General features: G+C 39.7%; 2 protein-coding genes across 2 annotated transcripts; one reads left to right on the top strand and one right to left on the bottom strand.

Annotated features, from left to right (window-relative positions):
- The first annotated feature begins 923 nt into the window (after positions 1–923).
- Positions 924–6,304, top strand: ripk1l (receptor (TNFRSF)-interacting serine-threonine kinase 1, like). Its single transcript, XM_028593945.1, has 11 exons — positions 924–1,209; positions 1,557–1,716; positions 2,551–2,707; positions 2,872–3,009; positions 3,106–3,337; positions 3,481–3,630; positions 4,021–4,097; positions 4,240–4,315; positions 4,467–5,081; positions 5,232–5,375; positions 5,908–6,304. Exons 2-11 carry the CDS (start codon positions 1,559–1,561, stop codon positions 6,195–6,197), a joined length of 2,037 nt encoding a protein of 678 aa, XP_028449746.1. The 5' UTR covers positions 924–1,209; positions 1,557–1,558; the 3' UTR covers positions 6,198–6,304.
- Positions 6,305–8,792: 2,488 nt separating this feature from the next.
- Positions 8,793–17,261, bottom strand: opn7a (opsin 7, group member a). The gene is made up of 6 exons (XM_028593946.1): positions 17,148–17,261; positions 15,450–15,544; positions 13,554–13,716; positions 13,092–13,219; positions 10,203–10,537; positions 8,793–9,724 (listed from the first exon to the last, which is right to left on the bottom strand). Exons 2-6 carry the CDS (start codon positions 15,535–15,537, stop codon positions 9,092–9,094), a joined length of 1,347 nt encoding a protein of 448 aa, XP_028449747.1. The 5' UTR covers positions 15,538–15,544; positions 17,148–17,261; the 3' UTR covers positions 8,793–9,091.
- Between the last annotated feature and the right edge of the window lie 5,311 nt (positions 17,262–22,572).

The following is a 22,572-nucleotide window of genomic DNA, read 5'->3' as shown; positions in this document are numbered from 1 at the left end:
AGTTATCAGTCCACTTCATGCTGATACCCTCTTCCTCCATGACAATTACTCCTGTTATTCTGGCCTCAATTAGTCTAAAACAGCCATTGTCTTATAATTGAATACTTGAAATAACTTGTGCTGTTAGTAATAAAGTTAGAGTGCATGGAAATTTCATTTGTGACTGATGGACCTATAATTTGCCAAAAATATTTGTAAACAACTAATAATGCGTCTTTAATGAAAATGGGTCCAGCCACTTGATCCAGGTCATAGATCATTCATCGAACAATTTTAATTGTGGATGGAAAGTAGTTGTCATGCAAACAAGGGCGTTTTAGTCATAGATTTGTAGTAGTAGTATAGTGTCTGTATAGTAAAACACTGCAATCAGTCACAGTTGGAACGTTTTCCAAATAACCTGTAGATTACCATCAATATATGTAAAACATGCTAACCAGAAAACCGAGACAGTACAAGACAGGTAAATTATGATACTGCTTTGTTGTGGCTTTACTGTGCAAAGGAGGAATTTGTAGTGTGGGTGTTCACAGATAGGCTGCCCAAAATGTGCCTAGATGTCATACTTCGCCCACGCTATCAGAGGCTGCAATTCAGGTGGTTTCCCACTCTAGTTTCACATAAATGCTTGTTTTATCAATGAACTTTTTTTTTTCTTATTCAAGCTGTGCTGCTTTAATTAATAATTATGTGAAATTGTACTTCCAATATATTATTTATCTTCCTCATTCTTTTTGGTTCTGTAAAAGCTAGAGTTCAGATGACAGATGCTGTTTGTCTAGAGGTAAAGACGAACAGTAGAACAGTGTATCAATATGCACATCAAATTGAAAAGCTACAATTATAGGCAATGTGAGGTTGTTTAGTCTGCGATAATTTAATTCACCAGTAGGTGGCGACAATGCCACACGACAAGATTTACAATGGTCCTGTTTCAGAGGAACATCTGTCTCATAAACTCATTTAAAATTAACAAAGTTAGAAAGAAAAACAACTTGATATCGTATCCTGCATTTGTGTTTTGTTATGGAATATGTTTTTTTTTGTGACTTTTTCAGACACAAACATCTGATGTTGCTAGTCGTCCTGATCTGTTATCGACTTGTGAGGCTGTTTGTAGTTTTTATGTCTCCTGCCAGGTTTCGCTTTTGAACCGTTTTGAACGAGGAAGTACTCAAGCGTTACTTGGATTGTACAGCACTATATTAAGTAAGCTAACCATTGTACTCCAGTGTTTGTGATATTGATAGCGAATGGGGTGTATACTGTTGTCTGTCGGGTGAAGAGTTTGGTTAACGTAACGATGGCTAGCTTAGTTTGTCTTGTTGGCGAAACTTTCGTTAACGTTAACATTAACATTAACATTAGGCGTTAGCTTACATCTTCAGTCTGTCAAAGTGTTTTAAACGTATTCACGGTTGAGTCGCCGCTTCAGTCATCCAGTTTGTCTACTCGGCATATTTGCATTTGCTGTATTTCACAACATACAAGTTTTAGCCACTTTGTTATGAGTTTTTTTTCCTGAGTTGTTGTGCTTTATTGTGACTTTTAACCAGGGATGGCCACCGCGCCGCAGTCACTTCATATGAGATCGACTGATCTCATCAAAAAAGAGGCCCTGGACTACGGAGGATTTGGAGAAGTTTACCTGTGCTACCATGTAACCCTCGGTCAGGTGGTGTTGAAGACCATGTATACAGGCCCCATCCGCACTGAGTAAGTTCTGTTTGTATCCACTGTATGGAGTCTGCTGGGTATTCCCCCTCGCCTGCTTATGGTAACTTGAATCATGTGCCCCAGCGGGCAGGATACTTCAGGCAGGCTCTCCACACAACTCAGTGAGACTTACTAACGTTAACTGATATAGTTTTGACAGCATGTTATATTATGTGATATTGATGGAAGAATGTTGCCTGTGTAAAATACTTTGCAAGCCTAGTTTGGGTGGGTGGCTTATTACTAGGTATTATAATACTAATTGGTATTATAGCAAGTTCCATCCCCAGGCTGTGAAGAAAGAACTTCCTATTTTAGACGGACAAGATAGACTTGGGTTCATTTGAAATGCGGATGTAGGTCCTTTTTTCCCCTCATGGATGTATGTTTTTTTCAGTTAACATATAACAACTTCTCTGTGGATGCTTTCAGATTTTAATTTCCTATATCCTGCAAGGGATGCACCTAAATCTCTGGTGTACTCCAAATACTGATCCAATACAATTGCTCGGAATTTAAAATCTGTACTTCACTGTGTGGAAGTCATTTGAATTATTTGTATGTAGGATAACATTTAGGCATTGATTTCTGTGGCACTAAAATTTGGGTTAGTAGCACAGCTTGTCTGAATGATTGTAACTTATGGCAGAAACACTGAATTTTATGACATTAACCCAGACACTGTATTTAACGTGGATCACATCATGATTGATATCTGATTCGTCAAAAAAAACAAGTAGTATCATCATCGGTGCATCCCTTAGACTCAAAATGATGCTATTCCACTTGCCTGGCAGATATTCAGTTCTCACTATTTTTTTCTATACTTTCCAGGGAGAATAAAAGGTCGCTGCTGGAGGAGGGAAACATCATGGCAAGCCTGAACCATGAACGGGTGGTCAAGTTGCTGGGTGTGATCATGGAAGATAGAGACTGCTCACTAGTTATGGAACTCCTCCCCAGAGGCAACCTGTCGGTCATGCTAGACACGGTCAGCCAGTTTTAATAACTGTAGTCATATTGAAAAGGGAAAGATTCTGAATTAATGTCTGTAAATCCAGTAGTTCCACTAGATTTCATCAATAGTTTGCTGCCTTAAATAACTCATGCTATTTTTACACGAATGAAAGTACTAATACACTAAATCTTTCCCAGGTCCCTGTGCCAATATCCATCAAAGGCAGAATCATTTTAGAGATTTTGGAAGGGATGGTGTATCTCACAGAAAGAAATGTCATACACAAGGACATCAAGCCAGAAAACATTTTAGTGGACAAGGATTTTCACATCAAGGTATAATACACACCATGGCCCATGACACATTTCTGATTCGGACAGCAAGCATTGGCATGGCAATCCAAGTATTTTTTTCCCCTCTTTGTCTTCTAGATTGCAGACCTTGGCCTGGCCACCTGTCAAACATGGAGCAAACTCACAAAGGAGGAGTCTCGCAGGAAGAGTTGTTTAGGTCGATCAGCAGGGGTGAGAGGTGCCGGCACACTGAGCTACATGGCCCCTGAGCACCTGGAGAGTATACATACACCCTCTACTGAGAAATCTGACGTCTACAGCTTTGCAATTGTGGTTTGGGTCATCCTCACAAGGGAAGAGCCATATGCAAGTGAGTTGCATGCTCAAGTCCTAATAACAAGAGACATGTTCCCCATGAATAATCAAATGGTGATGCATTGTTTTAGATTCATAACTCCTAACTACATGAGGTAAACTTCATGCAGACAACCAAAGTGTCTTTTCTATGTCCAGACGCAAGAAGTGAAGAACAAATCAGCCAGTGTGTCCGAAACGGCGACCGACCTACAGAGGACCTTATTCCACACGACACGCCTGAAGAGATAATTCAGCTCATGAAGAGGTGCTGGGATCACAACCCGCTGCAACGGCCAACATTTAAAGGTGTGTGTGTGTTTTTTATAGAATTCAAGGCTTGATTTTATTTTAACATTTTATTTAATGTCTCTTAGATACTCCGCAGCTAATATGCACATTTAAGATACAAATATGATCTTGTTGTAACATTGTTATAATATCGCTGCTGTTGAGTGAAAAGAATATTTAAAATGGTCCTTTAGATTTGAAATATACAGGAAGTTCTTAACATTTTCTGATGCTAGGAACATTTTCAGCAGGGTTTTGCTTGTCCCTCAGCTGTTCTTGAGTTTTTGTCACTATGTTGTACAGGCATACATTATGTAAACTTGAATTTCAAGCAAAGTCATTTGACCCCTTCAGTTTATTATGTGGCTCTTCTTCTCATCCTTTCCCTCCCTATTCCTTTTCTTGCAGAGGGCTACGACTTCTTCTTTCCTATTTACATGGCAACGCTTGAACCACACATAGAGGAAGATTTACTTGATCTGAGGGTAAATATATTTTCTTTTTTAACTGAATGTGGTAACACTAAGAAGTAGATTTGAAGTTAAAGTAAAGCTGATGAAAGCTGACGAAAGTATTTAAATTGTTGATTCTCTGTGTGATTTTTATTTTTTTTATTTTTTTATGCAGAAATTATATGAAGGCCCAGATGACCTTGTCGAGAAGATGAAATCTTTATCAATCTCCCAAGATTTTTTTTCGGCAGGTGAGCACTGTTGGTAATCCTGGCTTAAATATACTGTACACACTCTAATGTCCACTTTTGCAGGCTGTATTACTAAATGCTCAGAAAGCTAGAGGAATTTTGAAAAGGATTGAGTAGCTTTATTGCTTTAACTTCTCTCCTTACCTTGCAGATTGCCCAGCTCCTTTGGTGAGTTCAGACAGAAGTGTACCTGTGCCAGTTGAAGCCAGTATTGAGGACATGCATGACATTCAATATGAGCCACATGTGGAGTCTGTTCAGACAGACGCAAAGCCAGCCAGGCCCCCTTCAGCTTTGGAGGAGAAACTGGGTCGGGAGCTTCAGTACCACAAACATGGTAGCTATAACTGTGAGCCTGACGTTGCCAACAGCTACCATCCCAAAAACTTAAATCCTTTCCTGCATAACCACTTCAGCCCTGCAGATCACGCTATCAGGCAACCAGAACAAGACAGGCCCTCTAATGCATCCTCTGTCCATTCCTGGACAAAAGCTGAACCGGTGCAGCCCACCAGCCAGGAAGAGGCTTGGTATCGCCCTACTGCTGGTCTCTATGACTCCATGAACTCTTCCACACCTACTCCATCCCACTTGCTAATGTCTTCCAGCAGCCCGTCTCTATCACAATTTAACCAGCAACATCCACATTCCCACTATGACCGCCAGCAGTCCTGGCCAGCATACCCAGTGTCTGATACATCTGCTCCTGACATCAGTCCTGGGCGTCTCCTGACCCCTTCCAAGAACTGCTTAAATCAAGATCCAGGTACATGCAAACATGTTCTTTTTTTGATGGAGCATTTCTTCAGTAAATTCTACATCTAGTTGCCCGAGGTGTTCACAGCTGCTTCTGTTACCTTTGGCTGGCGTGTTGGAGAGACTGTGGTTAAGTGTTCTTGCTTTGTGCTTGTTCCAGGATCTCTTTACATTCAAAATGCCAGCGGGATCCAGATTGGGAACAGCAACACGATGAGCATCAGAAGTTACGATCCCTCCAACAGTTCTCTACTTTCTAACGCCTCAGCTAACTCTCCCATCGAAGAAGCCATTCTGAAATATGGTAAACGATAACATTTCTTAAATGTAACAGCTGTGATAGTTTGTCTGTACACTTTTTGTTGTTGCTCAGTTGCACTCGTTATTAGGGCTGCAAGTAACAACCTCTTATATTATTGATTCATCTGCAGATTTTGTTTTTGTTTGTTTATTTATTTTTGCTGTAAAATGTCAAAGGAAAGTGAAAAATGCAGCCCAAAACATGAAGGAATCCAGTTTTCTATTTGCCAATTTGAGACAGAGAGAAGCATCAAATCCTCACATTGGGGTAGCTTAAATCAGAGAATGGAAAAATTACCAAAACAAATAAAGGATTTTTTAAAAATAGTTGCAAAATATTTTTGTCCATCAACTAATCGATTAATCCAGTAATTGTCTCCGCTCTATTTATAAGCGGTTAACACATTGAAAGGTAAAGGTGCAGACACAACAAATAGTCTGTGACAACAGTATTTTCTACTACAGGAATCAGAGTTAAACTCAAAACAATTTCTCATTAGAGTTGCCCTAATAGATGTATCTTTTCTGTAATTCAGAGGACCATGCTGTGACCGAGGAGCACCTTGATCTGCTGAGCGACAACATTGGAGGCAAATGGAAGCGTTGCGCGCGGCGACTAGGTCTGACCAGTGTAGAAATAGAGACCATTGAACACGACTGTTTCCGGGATGGCCTTCCAGAAATGGTGCACCAGATGCTGGATCAATGGAAAATGAAGGAGGGAAGTGTCGGCTGCACAATCGGGAAGCTTTGTCGTGCTCTGAAAGGCAACATAAAGGTAGACGTCATCCAGAAAATATTGGACGTCTGCGGTTCTTCATCTTAGATCTGATAAAAGTTCTACCTCATTCCCTCTTAAGTGACTTTCTGCCTATGATGGGGGAAAAAATACTGTTTGCAGCATTTAAAGGCTGCCTTTTAACCAAAACCAAAAAAGCAATGGGTTTGAAATATAGTCTTTGTTGCTGCCGAATACAATTGAATGTAGAATGTTTGTGTTGCTCAAAGCTTTGAAAATTAGATATGGAAGAAACCTCAACAGCTCAACCCAGTTGTATCTTTCCAGAAAATGTATCTTTGTTACTCATAGGAACCTCAGAGCTTACTGTCTGACTTTTTCTACCAAACATCTTATGAGCAGTAGAGACGAACACTGTCAGGGTTCAGGATTTTCTAATCTAGCATTTCAAAATCATTGTTTATTTTTTTAATTTACTATGAAGTAATAATTACCTAAAGGATTAGTCTTTCTTATTAAAGTGTCAGATGATATATTGTAGCTGATGTCAAAGCAAGAAGTGTTACAAAAGTAATATTCTTAATACAGTCATTGTCAAGTATGTTTTTCAGAAATAATTCTCTGCATGATTGTGGGATGGGAAAGCCATTGAGTTTGTGCACGGTTGCTGTGTCTTTAACTGAATAATGAATACAAGATAGGTTTCTCACCATTTAAACATTAGATTGTCTGTGAGATGTGTTCATGTCTTGTTTCATTACAAAATTCATTGTCACTTTCTGTACTGGGTCTCACAGTCGCAATGTAGTTGTCACTACACAATAGACTTACGTCCAGCATCACACAAAAAACTGCATTGCCCTGTTCTCTCCCAAACCTGGATCTAAATTTATTTTAAAGACTTTTTTTTTTTTTAATAAACTGTGTGTACATATGTGTCACATTTCAAAATAAGTGTATTTCATGTATTTCATAGATTGCACTTCACACCTTGAGCTAAAATTGTTTCTAGTTTAGTATTTCATTGGTTATCCCCTGCAACTAGTTATTGGATATCAATATAAAAACATACACGGCTGAGATTAGACACCACCCAATTCCAGACTACATCCTACATCTAAGATAGTGTTGAGAATGAAGTAAAAAAAAAAAAAGACCAGATATAAGATACCCATAAGTGTTTGACTTTTGACTTTGCTCTTGATGGACACTATTCCCCCACAATGCAACACACAAAGAAATGGAAGGTTCACACAGCTGGAGAGAAAACCGACATAATGTGAATACTCCAGAAAACATTAACCCAATATACCTGTACACAATGATAACATTAAATCCCCAAATTAGACTCTAGGCAGCTCTGCATATACTAACTAAGAAAAATACTAAATTTCTTACATGGCAGTATATTGTATAATGTGGATATTTGTTCCTAGAGTTTAGACAGCTTAAACAGATGTGTGTTTGTCTAGATTATCAGCTTTTACTCCCCCCAAATACACCTGATAGGGAGACTGATTTTCCCTTTTGTCATTGAAAAGACTTAAACCCACATGTATTGGTCTACAGATGTGATGATAGTATGCGTTTGCAAATCAACCGCCACTGCTGTTCCTTTTCACCTGGTGAGTTTAATAATCTCTTCACTAAACACAAGAATATTAATCCTTCCATGCCATAAATGATTATTGATAAGGTCTTGGGATACAAATGTGAACAGGCTTTCTAGTTTCTTAACAGTAATTACATCTATTTATCAGATTGGGATGCTGTGAAAATGGCACCCTGTTGATCGATAGATTAAATCTAATTAGGTACCTTGTTATAATCGTGCCTTGCAACTAAGAAATTGTTAAAACCACAGTAGTCTAATTAAAATAGATGAAATAGCAGTAGGCACATGGGATAAGCAGATATGAGGCTAACAATTATGTGACTGGTAGAGAAACTGAAACAATAGTTGGAGTTGTCAATGATTTGTTCCTGATGAATTGCCTTAATCCAGTTCCAGTCATGTTTACTGGACACAATGGATTTACACACAACAATTACAGACAACATGAACTTAATAGTCTTTCTCCACTAAAGAATGTATCTACTGCTGCATATTTGGGTTGTGTCAATTGTTTGTTTCATGCGTCTTTCTTCCCTTTTCCTCTATTGTAGTGACATCAGTATATACAATATCCTAAAGAAATATTCAATTTTCATGAATAACACAAAGAATGACTTGGAGTTCACATAATACAGGTCGATAGACAACATTGTGCAGTGCCATATTAATAGTATTATGCAGCATAGTACATACTGTAAATAATTGATCAAGCACCATACACTATATACCTGCAGTTGTTAAGTGTAAACTACTCGGGCTGGCATAGTAAAAGTCAGTGTTAACAGCTTTTGAAATTAGATGGCTCTCAGTTCATATATACACATGTTGCTGTAATAATTAACCAGAAGATAGTCCTGACCATGGAAATCACCAAAGGCATGTTATACCCCTTTCACAAAAAAAGCCATGATCCAGGATAAAACCTGTGTAAGATGATGGGACTCACATGATAGTAACTATATGAATATCAGTCATTAGTTGTTAGTCATCAGTCATACTCTCACTGTTCCCAGCCAATTTCCTGATTCCCTGAGGCTTAACCCAGGTTGTAATAAGATCATGCTAGCAGTAAATGAGTCAATGACTTAAAACTAATTTCAAGCACTTTATAAGGTCTGGAAGTATTTGCACAGCACTTCCAAAAAAAAGGGTATTGTTAGCCATAGGATCAACTGTCATTCCAATCCCATCAAACCACATCCACACAGTCCCCATGAAGCAGACTAGCTGAGTCGTTTAGCGTTAGACTCATAATGAATAATACCTAAAGACCTCTTTCTAGAAATAAAGTAATTCCACACCTGAAAGAACATAAACTGTCAACTGTGCAGAGGTATTCTGTAAACATTGTGAATATAGTGAAATATTAGGGCCAAGCCACTTTTGCATGCCCTGGAACCATCTCTAAATTAATATGGAAGTTGTCTATTTCTGAAGTCCTTTTTGCACACATGATGGCCAGCAAAGACTTCTTGTGGCACTTGCTTTGTGTCTTCTGCTCATGTGTTTGGGGAACTGGAGTGTCTTGATCCTTAGATGAGTCTCCATTGGCAGCAGCGTTAGTGATGCTGCACATTCGAGGGTAGTGTCTGAAGCAATCAAAAGCATCCTTGCACTTCTCACAGCTGTGGTCCTTTAATGCTACCATAGGAGGTTGAGCAGAGGAGTTGGATGAAGGGAATTGGTTGGTCTGTCTATGGATTGAGCGTAGTCTGATTTCTGGCTTGGAGCAGCACGTAGCTGGCTCCTGGGAGCAGAGGCAGCCCTTCAGACAGGCGTGGAATAGAGTAGCCAGGTCCCTGCGCACCACCCTGCGGACGTTTGGCCTCAGCATTAGGTAGATGATTGGGTTGTAGATGGTGGAGGACTTAGCAAACATGGCGGGGAAGGCAAATGCCAGAGGAGGGATGTTCTCAATGTGTCCAAAGGCAGCCCACATGGACACCAAAGCATATGGACTCCATGCCGCAAAGAAACCGATGCAGACAGCAACACTTAGCTTGCAGAGAAAAGAACACAGAAGAGAAAGGAAAAACATACTTTTGAAAAACGTATGGTGCTTTTCACAGAACAGTGACATTATAGTAAAGTCTGGTTTTATTCTATGTTTTTTTTTTTATTGTCAACAAATCCCATTAAAAGAAAAAAACAAACAATATGACATCCCCCAGCCTGTCTATGGCTCTTTTTCTTCTAATTACCAATCAGCAAAGGCAGCAGTAGCCTCTCATCCATCACTGTACAACCAGAGCCACTTCCTGCTAATGAGAAGCTCCATCACTTAAGGCTCTATTCAGGTCACTGGCAATTTCTTTAACAAATGGAGGAGTGAAGAACTATCCAGAGGACTCGTCTCCAAGGAGGAGCATTGATATGTTACCCCTGATCCCCAGCAGAAAGTTTAAAAGCACATAATAGTATATGAGCTAAATGGTTTATCGTTAGAATTAGGTAATAATTTCAGACTTTCCCCTTACCTTAACAGTAATTGTCTGGCAGCTGCTTATGTGTGTCTGCCTCATTGCGTGCTGTTCCATAGTCTTGCGGGAAGCGTGCACTGTGACCAGTATTCCCGTGTAGGATGCTAAAATAATACAGCATGGTATGATGTAGCAGAAGAGAAACAGTGCCACAGTGTAGGAGCGTGCTGGAGTGTGCTGATTGGACAGGCGCCAGTCAATGCAACAGGCGGTGCCATAAGGCTCTGGTCCATATTTCCCCCAGTGTGCCAGCGGGGAGCAGGCAAACAACAGGGCATAGACCCAAGCAAAGGCAATGAGCAGACGGCCGTGGAGGGAGTTAAACCTGTTCCCTGTGAAAACACATTAAGTTCTATTTCATTATCCAATTAGTTGAAAGATTCTGGCAAAACTATTATTTATAGATTTTCCCCCAAAAATGATGCTACAATAAGATGATGAAAATCTTTAGGATGTTTGATAACCCTAGCAGTGTGAGTGAAATGTCTCATCGTGTGAATGCCACCACCCTCTACCCCAACCCCCTCCGCATTTTCTCATAGTCAGAGGCACTTATTTAGACACAGGGTCTGCTTGAAACATACTAGTTCATGTCATCTGACTGCAGCTAAAGGCAAAAGTGTTTGTGTGGTGACAGTAGCTCAGTCAGTAGGGAGTTGGGCTGGGAAACGGAGGGTCGGACTTAACGGAAAGTATGGTGGTGGACTGGTAGCTGGAGAGGTGCAGTTCACCACCTGGGCACTGCCAAGGTGCTCTTGAGCAAGGCACCGAACCCCCAACTGCTCGGTGCGCCTTTCCATGGGCAGCTCCCTCACTCTGAAATCTCTCCATTAGTGCACGTATAGGTACTGAGCATGTGTGTGTAATCCAGGCCTGTGTGTAATGTGTGTAATAACAACAGAGTGAAAACATTGTAATTTCCCCTTGCAGGATTAATGAATGAAGGGATTAATAAAGTATACATGATTTATGACTACCCTCAGGGGGGAGATGAGCTAATCATTCAAATGGGAATAACACTGCTTACTTTTAGTCTTTCCTTGAAGGCATTCATGGTGTTAACTATGTGGAAACTGTGTGTTCTCCTGTCGTACAAAGAAACCTTCCATCATAAATCTGATTCACTAAGGATAGATGAAGCTTCAACCCAAAAGGGATTATCATTGGATTACAAATTGCAAGATTATGTGTTGCAGTCCCAGGGGGGAGATGTGCATCACTCCACATTATCAGTTTGTGTGCAAGCTTGTGTAACGGATGGAAGCACGGCCATCCTTGGTGGTTGATATAGGTCACCTGACTAGTGCATGATATCACTCAAGAAATAAAGGGTGTGGGGCGGCCTCTAGCTCACCCAGTAAGAGCGTTTGCCCCATGTTGGCTGAGTCTTGCAGCGGCGTGGGTTTGAATACGACCCGCTGCCCTTTGCTGCGAGTCATCCCCCATCTCTCTCCCCCTTTCTGGTCTATCAACTGTCATTAAAGGGAAAAGCCCCCATAATCTTAAAAAAAAGAAATAAAGGGAGTCACCTTCTGTCCTTGAATGTTAAGAGTTTTCATTATAAAGACTGTCGCCTTCTTAGAGCCTTCTCAGTCGACTTTTATTGATCGGCTTCAGATGGGTGTATGTGGTCTAAATGACGTAGCTCACAATACTGGATGGAAGTGTGTTGCCACCAATGGCTTCATGGGCAACATTCATGTCATACAAACTCCTGGAAAGATGGTCCTTGAATTGGCTAGTGCTTGCAGTTTGCTGTAAACCAGGCACAATGGTCCCCAGGGTTTTCATCTGTGGCCTGGGCATGTTCCAGCCAGAGGCTGTTATGTTACTGCAGTTTCAGAGACTAGTGCAAAAATCTCTTTTTTTCCATGGTGACAGGCAGTTTGGCAGTTGTATCTATTTGGCTGGAGTGCTAAAGGAACATATGGGAATTATCTGGATCGATATTTGTCACGGTAGCTCAGGTAGAGCATGAGCAGTTGGGGACTGAAGGTCTAGCTAAACTGCAGAAACAGGTGAAAGATAAGGCCTCTAAAGTAAGAAGGGGTGATTGAATGAACAGTGATGTTACAACAATCGTTTTCTTATAAAGCAGCGAGCCTTTGGAACACTCTTCCAAACGAAATTATTTCATGCACAAATTATAGTACTTTTACACGCCTGACCAAACAGTGGTTATTATCAAAGCAAATTTGTACGCACTGAATGACTGTGATATGAATGATGTAAACTGTGAGTGAGTGAGTGATAGATTCCTGAAGTGGAGAGTGTTTTTATGATGTGAGTGAAGTAATGCTTTCATGTATTATTGTGTATATATTTTATGAATTTTTGTAAGTATAACATCAACCTGTCCAGGGACTGCGGGTGGAAATTAGCATTTTCTGCTATAACCTGGCACATGACATCTCTTCTTTTATAGACTAATGTTTTTTGTGCATTGTCCCTGATCAAATAAAGTAATATATCATTACATACGTAGACATCATTACTGTCAGCAAGTCGTAGAGAAATATGCAGGCAGTGAGATACCACAGTGAGACTATATGCAATTAACATACTGTAGGTCCACATTTCAAAGGGAAATCTATAATAATTGATTAAGTGGCTGTTTTTAATAAAGTGCTTAATATGGGGAGCTCTATTTAGAAACCCCTACTGTGATCTGGGAAACATGGCATTAGCCAACATCACAAGTAATAGGTATTGAGTGCTGCCCCAGGACTTGTCAGTCATCAAAGAAAGGCTAATGTGCAATGCTCTATGGATGGGGCCGTTTTGTTTCCTTCCTTCCACAGATAAATCAACAATCAGCCACTTAGGGATGTGATGGTTAATCCTATGTCATTTCATTGGGCAAAAACAGCTTCTTTGAAGACTTACCATAGAGCGGATGACATACTTTCACAAAGCACACCATGCTTAGCAAGGTTAGAGTGGTCAGACTGCAGAGGCCAAACAACACGCCACAAAAAGCATATATGGAGCACACTGTTTTCCCATACAGCCACCTGCGTAAGAGATTGTGATAAAAAGAGAACAAAGCAAAGACAGAGAAAAAAGATCAATGAGGGAGATTTTGAGAGGGAAAATAGGAGAATTGCATGACACTCCATATCTGTAAACTCTCAGGCAATCATACCGCTAACCAACCATATACAAAGTAGTTCAATGAACCATGAAATATGAAAAGGAGTCTGATTTAATAGAAAAACCTTCAGTAGAAACAATCCTACAGCACATTTCACATGAACATATTCCGTTCATGTGAAAGAACAACCATTTTGTCTTTGTTGCTTTGCTTTTATACCTTATAATGTTACAGTAGGGTGGCATGTGTAATACCTGTGGTAGAAGCTTGACGTTATGGCCATGGGGTAGAGGGACAGAGTCAGGCCCAAGTCACTAATGGCTAGGTTGATGATGAAGTACTCGGCTGGTTTCAGGAGGTGCTTTTTCTTGTAGGAGACATACAGCAAGGTGCTGTTGCCAAACAGTGAACATACTCCTGCAGAACAGACCAGATGTTACACCACACAAACAATCCGATACATTTGGCCGTAAAGTTTTTACGTATTTATTATTATGTTAGACTAGTAGGCTAGTTTTGTAGGGAAATAAGTTTTTTAAGGTTCCATTGACAAACTCTGTCATGCATTGAACCTGTATTATTTTTTGCAACAGTATTTTTGAAAAATGATAAGCATAAGAAAAGTGGGTCTAATGTGTTGATACATCTGTCAAATGTTTATGATTATGTAACTTTTCAAATACTTCAAGTATTTTACAGTTCTAACTAGTGTTCAGATGGAAAAGTGTTTGGTATTAGACAACCATAAATATACTTAATAAACCAGAAATGCTCAGTGTGAACAAAGTAGTGCAATTGCAGGTGATGCTTAAATTCAGATCACAGGGAAAGCATCACACAGTGACAAGCTTTACAAATTACATTTCTTCACTGATCAGCACAGACACACGGGACAGACAGAACTCTAACAGCAGCAATAAACACACCCACACTGGCATCTAACTTTTGCTGCTCATGTGGCTTTAATTAAGTCCATCAAAGCAAAACGCAGCAATTAGAAACATAACTGTAAAATGAACATCCTTAAATAAATAATGTCAAATCAGTATTGAACAACCCCTCTCTGAAAAATAAATAAAACTCTGTCTTTTTGGTTTCCTTTTAACAGTGTGCAGCGAACGACTATCATTACATGTAAGGATTATCTAGTAATGCTACCAAGATCAAAGACAGATATTTTTTTCAGTACATTTAACAGCCACATAATTCATTTTTCAGAGGCCGCTTCCATTGTTATGTTAGAAGCACAGATAAAACATGCGGCAACAGCTGCAGCACTGACTCACTGGGTCTTTACATTGATGTGTGAATGCCTGAGGAAGGGTAGATGTACAGTACAGGCCAAAAGTTTGGACACACCTTCTTATTCAATGCGTTTCCTTTTTATTTTCATGACTATTTACATTGTAGATTCTCACTGAAGCCATCAAAACTATGAATGAACACATATGGCATTATGTACTTAACAACAAAGTGTGGAATAACTGAAAACCTGTCTTATATTTTAGATTCTTCAAAGTAGCCACCCTTTGCTTTTTTATTAATAACGGAAAAAATTCCACTAATTAACCCTGACAAAGCACACCAGTGAAGTGAAAACCATTTCAGGTGACTACCTCATGAAGCTCATTGAGATAACACCAAGGGTTTGCAGAGTTATCAAAAAAAGCAAAGGGTGGCTACTTTGAAGAATCTAAAATATAAGACATGTTTTCAGTTATTTCACACTTTTTTGTTAAGTACATAATTCCATATGTGTTCATTCATAGTTTTGATGCATTCAGTGAGAATCTACAATGTAAATAGTCATGAAAATAAAGAAACACATTGAATGAGAAGGTGTGTCCAAACTTTTGGCCTGCACTGTATACAGGTGTAGACTTATATATTTATACATAAATAGAGTAAAGATTGATAGAAGTGATGCATGTACATACAGTATCACCTAGTACCACAGTCAAAAATACAGAAATAAACATGCTTCCAAGGCTTCACAGTGTGCCGTCTTGCTTCATGCTGTTACTCATTTCAGCCTGAGCAGAACAGATAGAAAACTCATTGACAGCATCATTAATGTTATTTACTCGTTATCTTCTGTTAAAGGAATAAAAAAGGCAAAATGGGTTTGAATTTCTGTAGAATTTACTCACCAAAAACAGAGTAGACCACAGCCACGGTTATATCCAGTGGCACAGGTATGTTGGAGTGGAAGGCAATGTCTTCATCTAACGACTCCATCTGAAAACTGATCACAGCTTTTCAAGAGCAATGTTAAGGGTCTGTCTCACTCATAATATACTAGCTTATAATTTGTGTACTTGGTCGTTACAGGCATGATTTGAAAAAGTCCGGCTTTGACTTCTCCCCATGAGCGAATCAAAAAGAGTTGTTTTTGAAGCTTTAATAAGCTTGGGTCAGAGAGCAGTCATATTATATAATTTGGTTTGTTCAATAGCATTAACTGAATGTCATGCATCTCTAATTCAAAGGAGAGGACACATACATTAACATGCATTTAAGACACCCATATGATCACACATCAACACTCTAAATTTCTGTGTTCCAATGCTTCAGCAGCTAAAGTCGGATGGTGACTGATGAACATAGATCAATGGATGACAAAAGGGTCAATAAACAATAGGTAACAACAGGCAAATGCACCTTAAACACATCCTAAAGTGCTATCCCTGGTCAGCCACATTATCGGATTGTCAGCCACCTAAATGTAACCGTAACATGTAGCCTGGTATTTTTCATACTTTCTTCATTCAAACATGCTCAGCAGTTCAGAAACCATATTTAGCTGGACCTGCAGGCCTGTAATATTCCTTGCAATGCATAAATGTCCCTAAACCATTCAGAAAATCCTCCTTTATAATGCACACTGCACTGTATCCACGTTTGTAAATGCTTTAATGAAGTTTACTTGAACATGGAATTAAACGTGGCACATGTATGCAAAGTTTATTGTTCTCTTTCCAATGTGCAGCAGACTTTGTGAATGGCTTATCCATCCTCCCCTTTTCCACTTTCTACTGCTATATGCATCTATTCAGTCTTTCTCCTTTACTTTCTGAACCCCTGTTCACCTGTTGCTGTTTTTTTTGTTTTCGTCTTGTCCTTTAAAACAGGGCTAGCCAGCAGCAACTGCTCACAGTATTAGGCATTGCCTTAAACTCTCCCTTATGCAGATAGGCTACGTCTAACTATCGTTTTGTAATAATGTTACCATATGGAACAAATGAAAAGCATTAGGTGAAACAGATTAAGACTGGAGACAGCTACAGGTAGCATCTGCATGATCTGTCACTGTTAGCTATAGGCTGTTGAACCGTTGTTCAGAGGAAAGCTTCCATGGTTGCAGTATGAGAAACACAAGTGTTACTAAAACAGCTCAAGTAGGGATTCAATGAAAAATGAGCAATTAATACATTTTTAAATGAAGATCAATAAAAGGTGATTCAAAGACCAGTCAATCTTCCTATAATCCTGTGTTCTGTGTTTAAATCACACTTTTGGAATTAGGGCCTAATTACTATCCAAATTGGCCCTTTTATGATTTTGCATGGTTAGGGCACTTATGTAGCATATACGCGCGTGCAAACAGACGGCACATATTCCCGAATAAAAAAATAAATAAAAAGAATCACCCCCAGAAAGACCAATAATAATGCCTAAAGTTTGTTGTATTTGCGAGATTAGTTGGGTTAACAACACAATTGTAGCCGTGTAACCTACACTCAATTTCGCCACATAGGCTATTTTAGTCAGTTACACATAAATTGCTTACAATCCCATACCACATATGGTCTTATGTGTTTAAATTATGAAAAATGAAATTTCCTTACCTCGGCCAATTAGTGCTGAATTACCTAAATCCGCGTCCTCTTATATGCTGCGCTTGATCCAGTTAAAGTCCTCGTAAATTTCACTTTTTTAGCCTTTCCTTATATATTCCCCATTAGCTATTGTTTTCGTCAAATGAAGTCGCAGAGATGTTCTCACTCACCATCAGCAGCAGTCAGAGCGGCCGCGGATCCACCAGAGGGAGCGGTCCCCACTCTGTCTGTAACTAGTAGCCTGGTGTAAACTGTCTGTGGACAGAAGCAGGAGGCTCCGCTGCAACGAGCTGGAGCTCCAGATCCCCTAAACTGCTCGCTGCTCCAATCAATTAATGACGTCACTTTTACATCTAAATCCATACACTCACACTCACGTAGGCTCGTTTTCTTTCTGCTTTGAATATAGTCTTAATAGTCAAAAGTGAAAATGCCTTCATGCCTGAGCGTGCATGTTTATTTTGGGTTTGTTTACTCCTAAGTTGCTTTGAAAGTAGATTAATCATGTTTTCACTCTGTTTGGCAAAACATTAGTCTGCAGTAGATATATCCTGTCATTTATCAGTAACTTATTTTCCATTGTTTTGGCTGTGTACTTTGATATATCGGATTTTAGTATCCTTATTGTAAAAGAACCTTAGTAGAACATTAACATCTACAACGTGTGTGTGTGGGTGTGTGTGTTTCTGTGTGTGCGTGCATGCATGTGTGTGTGAACATAGGTGGTTCACATGCACAAGTGGCAACATGACACATGAACTGTGTGTGTGTGTGTGTGTGTGTGTGTGTGTGTGTGTGTGTGTGTGTGTGTGTGTGTGTGTGTGTGTGTGTGTGTGTGTGTGTGTGTGTGTGTGCATGCATGTGTGTGTGAACATTGGTGGTTCACATGCACAAGTGGCAACATGACACATGAACTGTGTGTGTGTGTGTGTGTGTGTGTGTGTGTGTGTGTGTGTGTGTGTGTGTGTGTGTGTGTGTGTGTGTGTGTGTGTGTGTGTGTGTGTGTGAGTGAGTGGGTGTACGTGTGTGTGTGTGTGTCTATGTGTGTCTTTTTGTGTGTGTGTGTGTGTGTGTGTGTCTTTTTATGGGTGTGTGGGTGTGTGTGTTTCTGTGTGTGTGCATGACTGTGTGTGCGAACATTGGTGGTTCACACGCACAAATGGCAAATTGCAGTCATGGTGCAGTGTCCCTTGCAAATGGAAGCTCTGTGAATGGGTACACAAGCACAGGAAAGATGTAGGAGTGTGTGTATAGAGATGTCTTTTATCTCCTGGATGAAAATTATACTCTTTCCCATTCATTTCCTATGGCGGTCATTTTTGACCGTAAACAAAAGAAGTGTGACTAAGTTGAATAAATCACTCAAAATTCAAAGAAAGTAGTCACAATGAATGTTATGTGTTCAAATGACTTTTGTGAAGGATATCATAAGGTCTTGAGGCAATCTGATAAAAAAATGCCATATTTATGGTACAGGGAATGTGTCAATCGGTCATTTTTGACTGCAACAGTGTTAGAAGGTTAAGGTGCTGACTTACAGCCTCAAGGGTGTTGAGGCGTGTTCACATATGTATTGCTCACATCAAGTATAGCATTCATAACCCTTTTTTTAGACATACAGTAGTTTAAAACCGAAAGGAGCACAATTGGAGGGCTATTAGTTTGCAGAAAACTATCTTAAATTAAAGCCGAAAGCCACTACCTTTACATTTTATGGCTTTTGTTTCCTTTCAAATGCATCTTCTGGAGCAGGAAGCCCACACAACAAAAATGTGTGAATGTCCAACCCCTACACTACACTGTACACAAGTGAAATATTCAAACCAAGACTCAATTTTGATGGTGTTTGTTGTTATGTTCTGCACGTAATTCAGCATGAAATACTGTAACATTTAATCTCTGGAGACCTTGCGTTTGGACCTTCACTGGAATTTAAATAGGAATACTTTGGTTTTAAGCAGTGTATGTGTAATAACGGACTCGCCAAAGGATCCCAGGAGTTGAAATGGTTATATGTGAATCTGTAATGTTTCAGCAGTGTGGTGCTTTATAGGATGAGTGACAATGTCAGCCCTTTTAACATCACTTTTGATACAAGTTACCCATTGTTGTCAGCAATGATGTGCTGCTTTTAATTACAACTCAGTATTGCATATTTCCCCCCAAAAAACGTAAATTAAATCAAATCACAGTGAGTCAAAGGGCACATAGAGACTAGTTGAACTTGAAAATTAATTTAGAATATTTCCGAAAATGCCCAAAGGGAAACAATCCAGTTTGTCACACCTTGAAAGCACGGATGAATCATCTTCAAAAGAGTTACACACAGTGAAAATATCGCCTTGCATCCCACTTGCTCTCCTTCTTCCTCTCACACACACACACAGGAACAGATTGAGCAAAAGCTTGAGATGAAAGCTGTATTCAAGGTGTAATGGTGTTGTTAAAAAATTAATTGCGATGGTCACAGAGGGTAGAAAAAAATGAACGTCCACGATAAGAGAAAACACAGTATGAGCATCAAAGTGGTCTGGTGGAAATACAGAATAAGCACTTAACACAAACTTTGCCTGGCCATGAAAAGCTGTCTGTAGGCAGTCATGACAGAGGATTGGACAGAATATTAATCATGCTTTTCTAAAACATAGCACGATTTATTGGTTACATTGTTTGTGCATATATTGCTCCTTGTAGGGTTTTATTTATGAAACATTACAGTTGAATAGAACTTTTTTTTTTTTTGAAGGAAAAGCAACTGACCACAGTACAGGGATTTAGATATCTTTACCATTGCGTATCCTACTGGGACATCTTTCTCACTTTGTGTGTAACATCTTTGGGCCAATTCTTTTCTGTTTTTATCATGCTGCTAATGTTCAGACCTGTTTATCCTTACGTTGAGTCCAGAAAACACTAAAACACTTCAGTTGCTAGAGAGCAGTGCTTCATTTCACACAAAACAATAATGTCCCCATTGCTGCTTTCACTTTTCTGCCGAGCACCAATGGTTTTCAGTCACATTCAGCCCCACGAGGTGAGACTTTTCATTCAGCTTTATGAAACTTAATAAAAGAAAAAGTGGAGGAAGAAGAACATTAGACACATGAATTGCAAGAATCCTTGAATTTACTAAACAATCATTGAGGCAGCTTTAACAAACTGGAGATATTTCTGGACCATGGACATAGCCTGGACGCTGGTCGTGGGGAGGAGGAGGGTGGAACAGCAACTACAGATAGATAAGCCTAACAGATATGGCCTTACATGCAGATAAGGCAAAGCACTGTTGCTACAGTACAAAACTCACAAATGCAATCAATTTTAAAGTTAAATTATAAAGTACAACAACATTGCTGGAGCCTCCATTGAATGAATGATTTATAAATGCAATATATAAATGTACAGATACATGCATCATCTGATCCATTCTGATCTTAAGATCAATCAGAAGAGTGGGAAGGGTTGAAGTCTTGCTGTGCTGAAACCGCTCACAGCAGGACTGTTCTGCCAGAAATCTGCTGATGTTACTGAACATGAATGTCTCGAAATCAGAATAAAAGGGAAATTCATATACAGATCACATTTCAATGCAGATCACAGTTTCAATTTGTAGCTCTGAGGAAGTTTTAATGGTGAAGCAGAGTAACTTAAGAGTTGCAAGTGTTAATATGAATGTATTATATCAGTGTTATATGAAAACACAGCAGCCTTTACATTCTGCTGTTTGTTTCGGAAGAAGTAACGTTTGACTAAACAGTGGAAATAACAGCTTTGCCCTTTATCTTATTTCCTCAAATTCACATCATGTCTGAACTGCATGTCAGTATAGAAAAGTGGCTACATGATTTACTGTGAGGATTGGCACAGAAAAGCTTTGAGATAGCAGTAGCTTAAGCAATTTTACATCTTTGCAACCATTATGGTGTGAAATCCCTGGGGTCCAGCTGGAAGGCACCTGCCTTGACTCTATTAAAGAGCAAACAAAAAGCATGCTCCATATTCTGGGGCTTTCATAAAAACAGGAATTAATCACTGTTCATGTCAACAGCAAATACTATAGGAGAGGGACCTACAGCAAAGCAATAATCCTATTATCCTATTCATGTTTTGCAGATACCATGTATAGAACCAGAAGGCACAACTCCTAATTAAAATTCATCATATTCGAATGTTCCAACTATTTAATGTAGAGGTGAGGCTAGAATAAAGATTGTCTGCTAAAGTGGCAACAGTTTTATTATTATACAGTACAGTATATATCATGACTCACCGTTACGTCATCTACCAACATGCTAGGGTTTGGAAGCTAAATTAGATCAGGCACCAGATCAAAGTGAAATGGACCATCTAAACCTGAGCTATACCTTGAGAAAATACAGGGATAACCAATAAATTAATGAAAAAAGAATTTAGTAGCAGCTCTGGGAAAGATGAGAGTTCACCACAAAATGGCAGATCAGACAGAAAAACTGTCCTTACAGTGCAGTCCAGGCACCACCCTACACAGCAGCCTTTTCTACAAAATACAAAATAGTGTTTACTTGTGCACTAGGATTCTATCCCAGCACTGTGTACCAGGTGCAATTTTATTTTCGAGTGCTCCACATACTTATGTAAAATGTTGTTGTGGTCAGTCACAGAAAAATATGGCCAGAGCTTGAACTGCTTCAGTTCTGCTCCATTAGTTCCATCTATTCCATGAATCCATCTTTTGAGTGGTATAAAGCAGAGGCCAGGAAATATCAATAAGTAATCACCAAAGTTTTTAATGACATATTTTTACCTGCAGACTCTGGTGATTGTGTTATTCTTGTGCTTCTTGATTTAGCTGCTGCGTTTGACACAGAGGACCATGAAATCCTTATCTTTCGTTTGGAGCAGTGGGTGGGCATCAAGAGCATAGCACGCGAATGGTTCAGGTCCTACTTGTAAGATTGGACTTTCTGTGTCCGCTGTGGTGAGTCTGTATCCTCCTCTGCTTCTCTCTCTTGTGGGGTTCCACAGGGCTCAGTTTGAGGCCCTCTTCTCTACTTACTTTCCCTTGGGTCCATACTTAGGAAGCATTGCATGTCTTTCCAGTGTTTTGCAGACGATAGCCAGATTTTGTGCCTGGGTCCTCTGTCGCCCGTCTCCAGATGGTACATAACGCAGCTATTCGTCTTTTAACTGGAACATGTAAACAAGAGAACATTTCCTCCATTTTAGCCTCACTCCACTGGCAGCCCGTACATTTCAGGATCCACTTTAAAATTCTTTTATTTGCTTTGAAATCCCTCAATGGTCTTGTACCACCTTACATCTCTGAGCTGCTACACCCGTATACACCCACCCATTCTCTCAGGTCAGCTGATTAACTGCTCCTGAGTGTCCCCAAATCAGGGGCGGTGCCTTTGCTGTGGCAGCTCCTAAACTGTGGAATGATCTGCCTCTGCCC

Source organism: Perca flavescens, chromosome 12 (genome assembly GCF_004354835.1).
Source record: "Perca flavescens isolate YP-PL-M2 chromosome 12, PFLA_1.0, whole genome shotgun sequence".
NCBI classification, from domain to species: Eukaryota; Metazoa; Chordata; class Actinopteri; order Perciformes; family Percidae; genus Perca; species Perca flavescens.
The sequence above is the reverse complement of the archived record's forward strand: the minus strand, read 5'-3'. Positions and strand labels throughout refer to the sequence as shown.